Genomic DNA, 15,413 nt, shown 5'->3' on the forward strand with positions numbered 1-15,413 from the left:
GTATGTTTGGTCACTATTGTATCTTATTTTATGTTCTTATTTCTAGGTTTGTTTTCTTTGTTATGTTTAATTTCCTGCATAAGCATACATCTATACATTTCTAAAAATGTGGCGGTATGCGTGGGTTCCAAATAATATTTTCCTTTCTGCTAAATCCACTCTTGACTTTGTCTCAAAAAAACAATAACAAAAACAAAAAAGTGTGTCTTAGGCTATAGCCCCACGTGGCCCCCTAAAGTGCTGTGGGAAAAATCGCATCGTGGTTCTTCCCGTAGCGCTTTTGACAGAAGGTTCACAGAGTTTTCTTCTGCGGATTTTCTGCTTCAATTATACCTATAGGGAAACCACCAGCGTTTCCGTAGATACAATTGACATGCTGTGATTTATAAAACCGCAATGGTTTTGGAAATCGATGCATTTCTGCAGCAGTATTTTAACACAAATTGGGTATGGGATTTGCTAAAATCCACTTTGCTGTGACTGTAAAACGCTGAGGTTCGTTCCATGGCATTTCCTCCGCGGGTAAACCGCAGCGTTTACTCTACATGTGGCTCTGGCCTTAAAGGGATTGTATCATTAGAATCCCTTTTTCTACAAACAGCATGTTTGTAGAAAATAATAGAAAGGCTATTATTCTCCTACCCTTCTTTTTCTGATCTGCACCGCCATTCCTGAGAATTTTCTTTTTTACTCCTTATACAAATGAGTCTTCAGAAAGCACAGGAGGCATCCCCTAAGCTCACTGAAGACACTTAAGCAATAAACGCAGGTGTGAAGCTAGCATAAGCATACCTCCCAACTTTTGAAGACCAGAAAGGACGGACATGGTTGTAAACGGACACTTAAGGACACAAACGGACACTAAAGGACATAAGATAAAATCCCATTTAAATGAATGGATATTGTAAACGGACACAGATAGTGTCCGTTGCTAAAATCTTGAATGGACATTAGCTATGGACACTAGCTGTCAGACACCTACGGTAGTGTGAACCCAGCCTAAGTAACACCATGCCTTTATCAGACTGTGCAGTCCAAATTATTTGCCAGTGTTCCCTATCAATCTTCCAGGTGCTTTTGTTTTGCTGCCAGGATGATGTGTTCACCTTTTTTTAAATGTGTGATTTAAGGCTTTATAATTGGTTTCATCTGTAGAGTTCCCACACTGATAGCGGCAAATCTTCTCTATAAAGAGCTATCACATACATCCAAGCAGTGCTGACACAGACAGAGAAATGAGAAAGATGCTGCTTTGGGCGGGTAAGAACCATGAACTATGTTAATTAAAAGTCTATAATGTTTTATGTAACGCATTTGACTTTTGTTTCTATTTTCTCTATGACAAAGGTCTGCTCCTGCTGTTGCATGCTCAACTGGGTAAGTTATTGGCTGACATGATATGCATTTATACACACACACACACATATACACACACACACACACACACACACACACACACACACACACACACACACACACACACACACGAACACACGAACAAAACAAATATATGAGTCGACGAGCTTATATGGCTCTGTTCACATCTTCCTTGTTCACTTCCATTGCATTCCAGTATTGTAAAAGAACAAAAATAATGGTTGCGCCAGATCCCTCATGTGACAGACTAGCAGTACCTGACAGACCCTACTGACTACAATGGGGTGTGTTACTTTTTGTCATGTGTCTGTCATTTACCAAACAAAATACAATATAGCAGCAAGCTGAGCTATTTTGTGTGGCATTTTGGAGTATTGTGTGACAATGGCTCCTATCAGAGCTTCCACTGCAGTAAACAGGTGGTATAAATAAAAATTTAGAGGAAAAGGTGACAGAATTCTGAATTGGACCCTGGACATGTTAGATATGTAACCCCAAATGCAGACATTTGTAACTTATGACATAATACATACATAGAGGTACATTTAATAAAGGTGCATTTTACACTCAGTACGAAATTGATGTTTCTATACTTCTTTCAGGCTCTACCTACAAACTGGTTTGTTACTTTACAAACTGGTCACAGTATCGACCTGACCAGGGGAAATACATGCCGGGGAATGTTGACCCGCAGCTCTGCACTCATCTCATCTATGCCTTCGCCACCATGAGTGAGCATAAGATAGCACCTTATGAGTGGAATGATGATGTCTTATACAAGCAGTTCAATGACCTCAAGCAAGCGTTAGTATTAGAACAATGTTTTCAATATCTTTCTTGGAATCACTTGCAGGCTTGAATACTTTCCATTTCTGTATACTTTGTATCATGCAATGTACATGAATTCTTGTCTGTCCATCTATCTCATGTATCCTGAAAATGGTATAATTTGTTTTTCTTCTCTTGTTCTAGAAACCCAAAACTGGTGACATTACTGGCAATCGGTGGTTGGAACTTTGGAACACAGAAGTAAGTGTAAATACAAAAATATATGTACTAAAATCCTACAATCCCTGTAACCTTTATTTTCTGGCATAGGTTCACTGATATGGTTGCTTCTGCTGGAAATCGGGCAATATTCATTAACTCGGTGAAGACATATCTCCGACAATATAACTTTGATGGAATTGACCTTGATTTTGAGTATCCAGGATCTCGTGGAAGTCCTCCAGAGGATAAGCAGAGATTTACTATACTAATACAGGTAAGTATTTTCAGTCATATCAGTCATGTATACTCATATTAGGCTAAGGCCCCATGTTACGGAAACTCAGCTTTTTTTGTTGTAGATTTTGTTGCATTTTTTTTTTTTTTGCCATAATCAGGAGTAACTTTAAAATGAGTGGAAAACATAAAAGAAGCACTTAGATGTTTCTCCTGTCTTAAATACAGTTTTGACTTTGACTTAAAGGGATCCAATCATTGGAATCCCATTTTTTCTCCCTAACACGTAGGAATAGCCTTAAGAAAGGCTAGTCTTTTCCTACCTTTAGGTGTCTTCTCTGCGTCGCCGTTTGGTAGAAATCCCAGTTTTCTTCTGTATGCAAATGAGTTCTCTCGCAGCACTGGGGGCGGTCCCCAGCACAATTATTTTCTTTTGGCTGCTTATACCATCTTACTGTGTAAGTGGGCAATGGGCGTGGACATGCACAGTCAGCTCTGCCCGAGGCCTGATGGAAGAGCCAACTGCGCATGCCTAGAAGTTTGAAACCCAGGATGGAAGAAGATGTGGAGAGAGGCATTCCAGACGAAGATAGAGGCCTCGCTGGAGATTTCTCTCGCAGTATTGGGGACGTCCCCAGTGCTGCGAGAGAACTCATTTGCATACGGAAGAAAACCAGAGTTTCTACCAAACAGCGGCATGGAGAAGACAACTAACAGTAGGAGAAGAATAGACTTTCTTAAAAATGGGATTCCAAAGATTGGATCCCTTTAAAAAACATGCAGCCTATTATAATTATATCCAAAATTATATTATGGCTGTTATAGACACCCTTATGGAGTCTCTTAAGTAGATGTAACCAAACCCTCCATTGATTATCTATTTCCTTGTCGTCATGTCCTGCAGCTTTTACTTGAATAATATGTATCATACTTTTAAGGTCTTTGAAATAACCTGTATGGTATCAAGAAATTATAAGAATTTATAGTATACCGTATATACTCAAGTATAAGCTGACTTTTCCAGCACATTTTTCATGCTGAAAAAGCTCTCCTTGGCTTATACACGAGTCAGGGTCCATGGAGCACAGAAAACTGGAAAGCCCTTGTAGGGGGAGGTCCTTTAATGCTACTGCTCTGTGATTGGCTTGTCATGAGGTCATGTGACTGTGATGTCATCAAAGGTCCTGTAGCCACTGGTATGTAACATCTACAGATAAGGTTGAGTGTAAATCCTAGTAGCTCCGCCCACACCAGAATCCGATCACATGGTCATGACGTCATCAGAGGTCCTTTAGCACACTAGGATTTAGCATCTACCCTGCAGATGAGTGGCCAGGATTCATTCTGTAAACACACAGGTACCATATTTTACGGACATTCTGAAACACACAGGTACCATATTTTACGGACTATAAGACGCACTGGACTATAAGACGCACCTAGGTTTTAGAGGAGGAAAATAGGGAAAAAAATTTTTGAAGCAAAAAATGGTAAAATCCTATTAATATTATAAATGTGAAAGTTTGTGAGTTTGGATGTTTGTGGGTTTGTGTGTTCGGATGTTTGTTAGTCAATCACGCAAAACCCGCTCGACTGATTTGGCTGAAATTTTCCACAAACATAGTTAATACACCCCATTGCGCAATAGGCTACTTTTCGTCACAATAGCGCACATACATTTTTCCCAGGACCCCCACAAACCCCAAACTCACACCACCATCTCTGCAATCTCACACACTTTGGACCATAGCAAGCCACAAAATTCATATTGCCCTCTACAGCCTCGCCCCTAACCCCACACAATCTCATATACATATACTTTACCACTTTGCCCCTCACCTTAACGATACTTCAGGAGGCTCTCTTTAATGCTCCGGAGCAGCCATGTTTGCCGACCCCCACCGCTCTGACAATCCGCGACACCGCCCACCCATGTCAATACCCCTAAGTGGTCTAATAAATGCAAAAAAAAAGTTTAAAAAGTAAAAAAAAATATTAAAAACAAAAAAAAAGGATTAAAAATTCAAATCACCCCCCTTTCCCTAGAACACATATAAAAGTAGTTAAAAACTGTGAAACACATACATGTTAGGTATCCCCGCGTCCAAAATCGCCCGCTCTACAAAGCTATACAAATATTTTTCCTGTTCGGTAAACGCCGTAGCGGGCAAAATGGTCAAAAGTGCCAAACCGCGGTTTTTTCACTGTTTTGATTCTGATAAAAATTTGAATAAAAAGTGATCAAAGCAATAACATTTTCCGAAAATGGTAGAACTACAAAGTACACACAGTCCCGCAAAAAAAGACGCCCTATACATCCCCGTACATGCACGTATAAAAAAGTTACGGCTGTCGGAATATGGCGACTTTTCAAAAAAATTTTTTTTAACAGTTTTGGATTTGTTTTTAAGGGGTCAAAATGTAACTAAAACCATATAAATTTGGTATCCCCAGAATCGTAACGAAACACAGAATACAGGGGACATGTCATTTTGGTTGCACAGTGAACGCCGTAAAACCAAAGCCCGTAAGAAAGTCGCAGAAATGCATTTTTTCTTGAAATCCACCTCATTTTGAATTTTTTTCCTGCTTCCCAGTACATTATATAGAATAATTAATGGTGGCATCATGAAGAAAAATTTGTCCCGCAAAAATTAAGACCTCATATGGCTCTGGGAGCGGAGAAATAAAAAAGTTATGGGGTTTAGAAGGAGGGGAGTCAAAAACGAAAATCAAAAAATGCCATCGGCGGGAAAGGGTTAACTTCAAATACTTCTGTCCCAAAGTCACTATGTAAAGTTTCTCACAACACCGTATAGCAGCTCAAATACAAATTACCTTCAACACAAAAGTCTCACGTATTCTCTAAATTATAGCAAAAACAAGATACAAACTTACATTTCATATCCCATCCCTTATACACACTACGAAAACCTTACCCACGCCTGTATATACCCACTGCTACAATCACCGCAGACGAAGTTGCGGGTACCAGCTAGTATTTAATATATGGAAGTTGTAGTTTTGCAACAGTTGCAAGGCCACATTGACAGGTGACCCTGCAGCTGTACGGGGACGCATAGAGTGATTTTTTTTTTGCGGGGCCAGATGTACTTTTTAGTTATACCATTTTGGGGAATATCTACTGCTTAGATCACCTTGTATTGAAAAAAAACCTGGTGGTTTATGATATATGATTTTCTACTTTTATATACAGTATATTCTAGGGAAAGGAGGTGATTTAGAACTTTTATTTATTTCATTTTTTTATTATATATTTTTAAAGCTTTTTTTTTTTTACTATTTTATCCCCCCCTCCGGGGGCTTGAACCTGCAGTCACTTGATTGCAAGTCCCATAGACGGCAATACAACTGTATTGCCGTCTATGGGACATTCTGTATATTAGTATTACGGCTGGTCATAGACCCAGCCGCAATACTAATATAGCAGTGACAGGCCTGGGAGCCTTCATTAGGCTCCCGGCTGTCACCCGAACAGGTCGGCTCTTGCGATATCGCCGCGCAGGAGCCAGCCTGCAACTTTACAGGTATGGGGCCGGTGGGGACCGGCCCCGGGGGAGAGGGGGCCGCCAATACAGACCTGGCATCCGCTGTAATAGAGAGCCGGATGCCGGCGAGGGATAGACGCCGGCACAGGTGCCGGGGCCTGAGACATCGTTATGCTCCTCTGCCCTGCAAGAAGCCAGCGGCGGGGGGACGGAGGAGCAGAATAGCATCGCCCCTGCCGCTGCTGGCTTCATGCAGGGCAGAGAAGCGCAGCGATGTCTCAGGCCCCGGCACCTGTGCTGGCGTCTATCCGTCGCTGGCATCTCTATTACAGCGGATGCCAGGCGCCACATTCGGACTATAAGACGCACCCTTCTTTTCCCCCAAAATTTTTGGGGAAAAAAGTGCGTCTTATAGTCCGAAAAATACGGTACCTTCCTTTAGTTACTCTGCCTATTAATGTCAGGCATTTGGGGTTATTAATTTAGTTTCAGTAACTCCATGTGTCTCACATTAATAACAGTTAACCCCATCATGTCCATCATATTAACCCCTGTGTGCCCCATATAAGGGTTACTAATATGTGAGACACATGAGGGTACTAATGAAGGACCTTAATTATGGAGATACCTAATTATTACCTCCTTATGTCCCACATATCAGTAACTCTTATGTGAGGCACACAGGGGGTTAATGTGAGGGACATGATGGGGTTAAGTGCTATTACTATGATTCCTATGGAGTTACTAAGCTGCAATGCACATGACCAGACTTTTTATCTGAAATGGTGGATTCCCCCTCCCAGGCTTATACTCGAGTCAATAAGTTTTCCCAGTTTTTTGTGGTAAAATTAGGGGTCTCTGCTTATATTCGAGTCGGCTTATACTCGAGTATATACGGTATGTATATATAACATGCAACTTTTACTAAATGTCTCGGCTTATCAAAATAACTTACATAATGAACAGGAGAGCTGATTTTGTTAGTTATTATGTCTTGTTTAATTTATTGCTTTTACCCTTATTTCTCTTAGGAAATGCTGGATGCGTTTAATGAAGAAGCAAAATCGTCAGGTCTTCCACGGCTCCTAATCACAGCAGCAGTGTCAGCAGGAAAAGGCACTATTGATGCTGGCTATGAGATAGCAAAGATTGGACAGTGAGTCTAGGGGAATAAATTAAGGGGATACAACAGTGTGACATTATTATTTATTTATATAGCACCATTAATTCCATGGTGCTTTACATTTGAGGGTTTACATATGATACATAAAACATATACAAACAAATATAATACTAACAATAACTCACTGGCACAGTGGGATAGAGGGCCCTGCCCGCGAGGGCTTACAATCTATGAGGGAAGACGGATAGAGACAGAAGGTGAGGGAAAAGACTGTTCAGATGGTGGTGTGGTGACAGTAGTGTTATTGGAGGTTGTAGGCCTTCCTGAATAGTTGAGTCTTCAGGGTCTTCTTGACGATTGTGATTAAGGGAGAGAGTTTTATGTGTCGTGGTAGTGAGTTCCAGAGTACTATTTGGTTCAGTGAAGGTATTGGTTCAGGGGAGCGACTGAAGAAGAATGGAGGGAGAGGTGTATTAAGCGAGTGGCACATTTTAAGGTGAACTGGAAGGGGTAAGAGCTTTTGCTGGGAGGCCGTGGAGAAGGTTGTTAAAGTATTCTAAGTGGGAGATTATGAGAGCCTGGAGTGTGGATTAGCATTTTTGTAGTTTCAGGGCTGAGGAGGGAGTAGATTCGATGGATGTTCTTGAGTTGGAGGCGGCAGGAGGTGTTGAGGGTTTAGCTGTGTGGCTTGAAGGATAGGTCAGTGTCAAAGGTTATCACAAAGCAGTGGACCTGTGAGACTGGTAAAGTGTGGTCCCATTAACTTTGATAGATGGGTCAGGTAGCGGGGCTGTGCGAGGTGGGTCAAAGATTCCATTTTCTCCATGTTAAGTTTGAGAAAGCAGGAAGAGAGAAGAGAGGCTATGGCTGCTAGTCACTCTGGAGTTCTGGACAACAGAGTGGTAATGTCTGGTTCAAAGAGATATATTTGAGTGTTGTCGGCATAGCAATGCTATTGAAAGCCATGATATTCTATGAGTTGGCCAACGCCAAGGTTATAGATTGAGGACAAGAGGGGTCATAGGATGAAGCTTTGGGGGACACCTGCAGAAAGAAGGCATGGCGAGGAGGTGGTGTGCGAGTTCCGATGACTCGTTCCGTCGCCAAGTAGCTTAGTGCAGTTGTCTTGGATACTTCGGGTAGGTTCCTCTTTATCTCTCTCGCACTCCCTCATCTCTTTTCCGAGGTTCCCGAGTATTGATTGTCCGCTGCATGCAATGCCTGTGTGACGGTTTGGCCCCTCGGATTCTCTCCCATGGTGTCTATAGATGCAGAGACCTGGTTGGTTGTTACGCCTTACGCGATGGCTAGTTGTCTGGCTGGTACTTGGAGCTGTGCCCCCTTCCCTCTCTGTTTTTCTCTCTCTTTCTTCCCTCACCCCTCCCCTCGCTAGTTTTGTCTCTCTGTCTTTGTCCGCCCCTGTGGACCTTCTTTTGTGTGCTATGTGTCCGTTCCGCCCGTCTGGACGTGCGTGTTTTTATACTTTGTAGTTGTAGGCCGCTGTTCTTCGGCCTTGCTGTTTGTCTACTTTGTTTGATGCATAATAAATAAAGAATTTATAAAAAAAAAAAAAGAAATCCGATTGGATTGGGTCAAGCGTGCAGGAGATGAGGTGGGATTTTCAAATTAGGGTGGAGAGATTTTCAACGGTGACAGTGGAGAAACAAGTTAAAGATGAAATGTACTGAACAGTGGGGTACAGTGCTTGTTTGGGGTGTGGGTGACACTGTCTTTGATGGTGTCAATTTTGTTTTTGAAACAAGAGGCAAAGCCTTCAGCCAAGATAAGTGACGTCGGAGAGGGCACAGGAGGATGGTGAGGGAGTTAAACGTAGTGAATAACTGTTTGGGGTTGCAGGATAGGGAAGATATGAGTGTGGTGAAGTAGGCCTGCTTTGCAGAGATGTGTGCGTTCTTGAAGTTGAGAACTATCTAATAATAACTGAGGAAGTCCTCCTGGGCTTTTCTTCCAGAGGCGTTTTGCAACCTATGAAGCATGTCTCAGATTTTTAGATATGTCCGTGTGCCAAGGTTGCCTGTTGATCTGTTGGGCTCTAGTGTTTCTGAAGGGGGCCACAGAGTCAAGGGCTGAAGTAATGGTGGAATTATAGAAGGCAGCAGCGGCACCTGCATGCTGTAGGATATGTGAGTGGTAGGAGAGAGTCAGAGAGTGTGTGGATATCAAGATGGCTAAGGTTCCTGTGGGAGTGTGTTGGTTTTGGGGTTGAGAGGTCTATTACAAAGTAGAGGGAAGAGAAGGTTAGTGAGTTGTGGTCAGAGAGTGTGATCGGAGAGTTAGAGCACGTTCACACTACCGTCGGTGTCCGACAGCTAGTGTCCGCTGCTAATGTCCATGCAAAATCTTGTGCGGACATTAGCATAGGACACTAGATGTGTCCAAAAAAGGACAAAAGGAACAAGAAATGACTTTGCTGTTTTTCTCCATAGATTACTGGATTTTATCAGTGTGATGACTTATGATTTCCATGGTGGGTGGGACACTCAGTCTGGACACAACAGCCCTCTGTGCAAAGGGTCCACAGACTACGGCGAATTGGAATACTTTAACATTGTAAGAAAATAAGTCAACTTTATTTATTGATTGATTGATGATTTTAAATTTATATTCAAAAGGGGTATGTATAATAAAACAAACTAACTTATCTGCATTGAAACCATTAAACTTTTGATGGATATTTTTATGTAGTGAACTTGTAACATAGATTATACTGATTTACTGGCCCTTTTTCTTGGGCTGATTATCAGGCAGTAATGAGCGCTTATTAATATTATTATTATTTATTATTATTAGCAGTAGTAGTAGTAGTAATGAGTGCTTATATAGTGTGTCTATCACTGCTCAGTTAAGGCTTGGGCCCCAAGTAGCGTAACCGCCACGGCAAAAACAACAGCGTTTTACAGCCACAGCCATTCCGGGAAGTCCCATCCACACATTACAGAAAATATCAGCAGTGGAAATGCTGCTATTTCAAAAATTTTTATAAATTGCAGCATGTCGATTATACCTGCAGAAGTGCTGCCATATTGGTATAATTAAAACAGAAAGTGCAGGGGAAAACTATACAGACTTTCTGTAAAAAGTGCTATGGGAAAAACGCAATGCACGTATTCTTAGCCACTGACACTTTATAAAATAATTGTAAAAAATTGTCTGGAGAGGTGTACAAAGCTTCAAAAATTGTGACTTTTTTTTTCTAGAATTTTGCTATGAATTATTGGAAAAACAATGGAGTTCCTGCAGCAAAACTTCTTATTGGATTCCCAACTTATGGCCGAACATTCAGGAACCCAAATCCTAACAAGTGTGATGTGGGGATCCCCGTGTCTGGAGCAGGATCAGCTGGGCCATACACCAGGGAGGCTGGTTTCTGGGCATACTATGAGGTACCTTTGATCACAGAACACAAAGGGATCACTGTTATGGGGTCATTTGTTTTTGCGCAGGGATTAACATGTTTTTGGCAAATGTATATAGAGATGAGCGAACACTGTTCGGATCAGCCGATCCGAACAGCACGTTCCCATAGAAATGAATGGAAGCACCTGGCACGTACGCTTTACTGGCGGCCGGTCACTTCCATTCATATCTTTGGGAGTGTGCTGTGAGCATGCTGTTCGGAACGGCTGTTCGCTCATCTCTATGGAGAGATTAACACCACATACAGCCATGAAATTGAGACCTTTTAACATGTTATGAGTCAAGAACTGCATTTAAGGTCTCGCCAAGACTCCAGTTATTCTTGCACTGGAGATTTGCTTTTACTGTCCTAAATACAGTCCAGCTGCAGTCATGAAGCCAACATACAGGATATATATATGCTATACTGTATATGTGTGGCTGACAAACAATGAAGTCTTCCATTGCTAACCGATAACTGTTTTGTTTTTTTCACTTATCCACTAATAGGGAAATGTCTAATTGCTGCGGGTCTGATCGCTGGGACCCAAAGTGCTCAGACACTTATAGAACTTTAATAATATTAGTGTTATATCACACAAAATAGTCTACAGGGCTATATAAGTGCACATCACAGTGCGTTCATCTTAGAAGTTTACGTCATTTTATTTTCAAGTCAGCCATATATTAAATCTGTGTCTTGATGCTACTGAATTTGTCATGCACTAATAAAATGCATTAAACTGTATATTTTACAATAGTATGTTCTACATGTTCCCTTTAGATCTGCACTTGGCTTAAAGGGACCACAATAAAATGGATTCCAGACCAGAGGGTTCCATACGCTTGCAAGGATAATGAGTGGGTTGGATTTGACAACCAAGAAAGTTATGAATGCAAAGTAAGATGATGTATAACTGAAGCTTAATATTGTTAGTATGGTGACTTCTATGTGACTAGTATGACATCCTGATCTTTATACCATATAAGTAGGTATCAAAGAAAGTCATATTTCACGAATGTGTTCAAGAGTGGTTGCAGGAAAATCTTGTAGCTAAGTTTTTAGACTGGGGCATCTGACATTCACTCTCCTGTCCCTTCCCCCTGAAACCATGAGATTTATGCTGCAAACATCCTCCTATTTTAATATTTGCCACTTCCCCCTTTAAATTATAGTATATAAAGCCTCTCCTCTGTTTAATCCTTTCATTGAGAAAAAAATAATAATCTCCCATATATAGTATGATTATATAAAATTTTGCTTTAAAAAAAAATCCATTAAAATAAAGGCTAGATACACAAAGAAATGAATCGGTGTATATGGTAGTGACTCATAGATTACTGATAAAATAAATGCACCTATAGAGCAAAGTAACCCCCAGCAAAATTAAAGTAGGACCCAATATGGCTTTTTAAATTGCAGCATTTCCGCTGCAGATATTTTTCTTCAATGTGTGGATGGGATAAATCAGAATCCCATCCACGTTACAGGCACTGTCAAATGCGGCGAAAAAAACCCCTATATCCCAAATCATGTCATTTTTGCCACGTGGGGCCTGGCTATAAATGGTTTTTCCGTATTTTTAATACTGATGGTCTATCTTTAGAATAGGCCATTAATATAACATCTGCAGTGGTCCAGCCAGGACCTCTGCAGATCAGCTTTCCAGGACAGAGCAGCTACAGGTAATAACAATTCCAGGACCCACACTGCTCGCTTACCATACAGAGTGTACTGGTGGTTTTAGGTAGTACAGTAGTGCTACGCCCCTGCCAGGGGGTTCCACAAGTCATTCTCACCACATTCTTTGGTCTCATTTCTGGTTTCTTTTGATGGCTGCCAGTATGTGCAATGTAAATTTATTATTGGTGCCCTCGAGTGAAACAAGTGAAGATTTAGGATACATAGTCTTCCATGGTCAGAAGGGAAAAAAAAATTATTGTTTTAATGACAAAAGTTGTAGTTGGTCAGCAATATATATGTCCAAAGACGCAGTCTGTGGAAGAGGCTGTGACCTGGAGAACTATTTTCCCCCTGCTTTCAGTTTGTTTCCTGTATTATATACCCTAAATCTCCATGTACTGTATATACTGCACTACTGAGTGGTAGTAATAAATAACTGCTTCTGTTTTCTCTCTAGACAATGGTAGCCTTTTAGCTCCAACAGGTTCTGTTCACATTTGTATCATAGGCTCTGTTAGGAACCTCTATTGCAGATTCCATTGCGTGCAGCGCTATATTCCTATAAAACAACAGATACCTGTGGAAAACCTGATGTACTCCATTATTAGTCAGGTCTATCTGTTAGCCACCACTGATGACTGTAAAGGATGAGCAATTGTCACCTCCTCCTGAGAAAGTTACATTAGTTACATGCCTCCTCCAGTACCTTCCCTAAACTTTGTAATGTGCCTTTACCAACCTAGGGTTATATAAATAAGATATTAAGACAATTTTCTCTTTCTTACTAAAGGTGAAGTTCTTGAAAGAAAGTGGTTTTGGTGGTGCCATGGTTTGGGCCATTGATTTGGATGATTTCCAGGGAAGCTTTTGCAATGAAGGGAAGTATCCACTGATCAGCCACCTCAAGTCCTTATTGGAAGGTACGTAATTATTAGTATATCAGGAGAGTAACTGCTTATCTGTCTTGAATGGCACATGTATATCTACTGCCTCTTGAAATTTACAATTTACATTCTTAGCACTGTAATGATGCCAGGTGCAGTCTCTGCGATGTCTGTTACTCCAACCTTCTCAGGGAATTAAACAGGGCTGCCAGCTCCCCACTATGCCAGTGCTTCCAGACATTACGGCCGGAAAAGCATACCAAGGTTAAAGCCCCACGTTGTGGAAACACAGCTTTTTTTGTTGCAGATTTTGTTGCGGTTACAAAAGGAATTGGAATTTTTATTGAAATTCTTATACTTTTACCTTCTGCTCAATTTACCCCTGTCTTTGGCTCAAAATCTACAACAAAAAAAAAACTGCTTTTCTGCAACATGAGGCCTTTTCCCACTCCCAGTTTCACACTTGCAGGTCACATTGCGCTTCACTTGAGGTAGTTGTTGGTTACATCATATCTTTACAGCAGCTTTGTAGAAGAAATTAAAGCAGTTTCACAGTAGTTATGCAGTCCTTTCAGACAGAGATGGCGTGGCAGGCCTTCAGAAACACAGCAGCATTTTTGAGCGCAGGCTGGTGATTGCAAATCAGTTATCTAGTCTTATGTACATTGGCCGCAATTACTGTGTATTAAAAACATGCAGCTATCCAGTTGTTTAATTCAGATCACAGGCTCAGGCACATATGCACTTATCCTACAATTAAACTCACAGCAATATGGGAAATATTGAACTCTGCACTCCAAATATGCCTTTGAGATAGAATTACAGCAGTATTAAAAGTGCAGTATATAGACCCAAAGGTATAGTTTTACCTTACTTTAAATGACAAGTTTTATACAGCTGTTGTGATGGTCTCTTTAACATCTTGCAAAACCCCCTTTGTTCTTTGAATAAATGTGCGCCATATATTATGGGAACTTCATTAACTTTCATTAAGAGTTTCATGGAATATTTCTTCTACTATTCATTTAGGTTCAACAGTAAACTGTCCCGGAGAGATATGTGGTGGTGTCATTACTCCATCTCCTCCAGATACAACCACCTCCACCACCACCACCACCACTACCACTGCTCCAGTCAATCCTGGAGAAACCACACCAGAGCCTCCAGTTACTACTCCACCTCTGAACGATGTTGATCCTAACTTCTGCGCGGGTAAAACTGATGGCCTTCATGAAAACCCACTGAATGCAAACAAATTTTACATATGTGCATCTGGAATTACCTATTCAATGAAATGTGCAGATGGCCTAGAATTCCAGGCTAGTTGCAACTGTTGCAACTGGCCTTGAATATACATCTGTCTTTTCTGACCTGAAAGTACCAATGTATACTTCCTAATAAATTGTCAGTTCATTATGCTATTGTGGTACGTGTGTGTTTTTTTTTTTATCGTTTCACAATATATGTGTATGAGCAAAACCATTACGGTATTTCAAGACTCTTTTAGAACTGAAGAGCAATGAATTCCTGTACTTCCCTCTATGTGAAACTCTCCTTGTTGCCTTCTTAAAACTATGGCAGCCCAGATTGATGTCTACTTCAAAGTCAGATCTGTGTCAGTCACAGATTCCCCCCCCTCTCCAGAGACACAAACAAGGTATGAGATGGTCCCTTCTGTATATACCACTTCAGTCTTATGAATTCCCTTACGATGCCCTTGTTTTTTTCAATTTGAAGTAAAAAATTTCAAAAATATCAATGAAAACTTTACTGAATCACCGAACACCTTGGAGGCCTCAGAAACACATTCTTGAGGCAGGGTTACCATCCAAGAACAATTGATAACCAAATCACCAGAGCCACCAGGATACCAAGATTAGAGTTATTAAGATACAATACCAAAAAGGAAAACAATCGGGTGCCCCTGGTTGTCACATATAACCCACATCAGGAGACACTAAGAGGTATCACACGCAAACTACATCCACTACTACAAAAAGACAACCGTCTAACATCCATATTTCCAGATCCCTCTCTCCTGTGCTACAGACAGCCACCAAACCTCAGGAATATTGTGGTCAGTAGCTCACTGTCACCCCCAACTAACACAGGATCATTTCCATGCGGTCAGCAACGTTGCAAAACCTGCCCGCACATACTAACGACTGACAGGATAAAGATACCGAACTCGAACA

General features: G+C 41.1%; 1 protein-coding gene across 1 annotated transcript; it reads left to right on the forward strand.

The window, feature by feature from the left end:
• The first annotated feature begins 1,180 nt into the window (after positions 1-1,180).
• Positions 1,181-14,621, forward strand: LOC142193707 (acidic mammalian chitinase-like). The gene is made up of 11 exons (XM_075262700.1): positions 1,181-1,260; positions 1,348-1,377; positions 1,980-2,181; positions 2,350-2,406; positions 2,476-2,641; positions 7,142-7,266; positions 9,681-9,804; positions 10,452-10,637; positions 11,435-11,551; positions 13,125-13,254; positions 14,248-14,621. The coding sequence occupies exons 1-11, from the start codon at positions 1,236-1,238 to the stop codon at positions 14,565-14,567; spliced, it is 1,482 nt and encodes a 493-aa protein (XP_075118801.1). The 5' UTR covers positions 1,181-1,235; the 3' UTR covers positions 14,568-14,621.
• Positions 14,622-15,413: the final 792 nt, after the last annotated feature.

The sequence above is a fragment of the Leptodactylus fuscus genome, chromosome 2 (genome assembly GCF_031893055.1).
Source record: "Leptodactylus fuscus isolate aLepFus1 chromosome 2, aLepFus1.hap2, whole genome shotgun sequence".
Lineage (NCBI taxonomy): Eukaryota > Metazoa > Chordata > Amphibia > Anura > Leptodactylidae > Leptodactylus > Leptodactylus fuscus.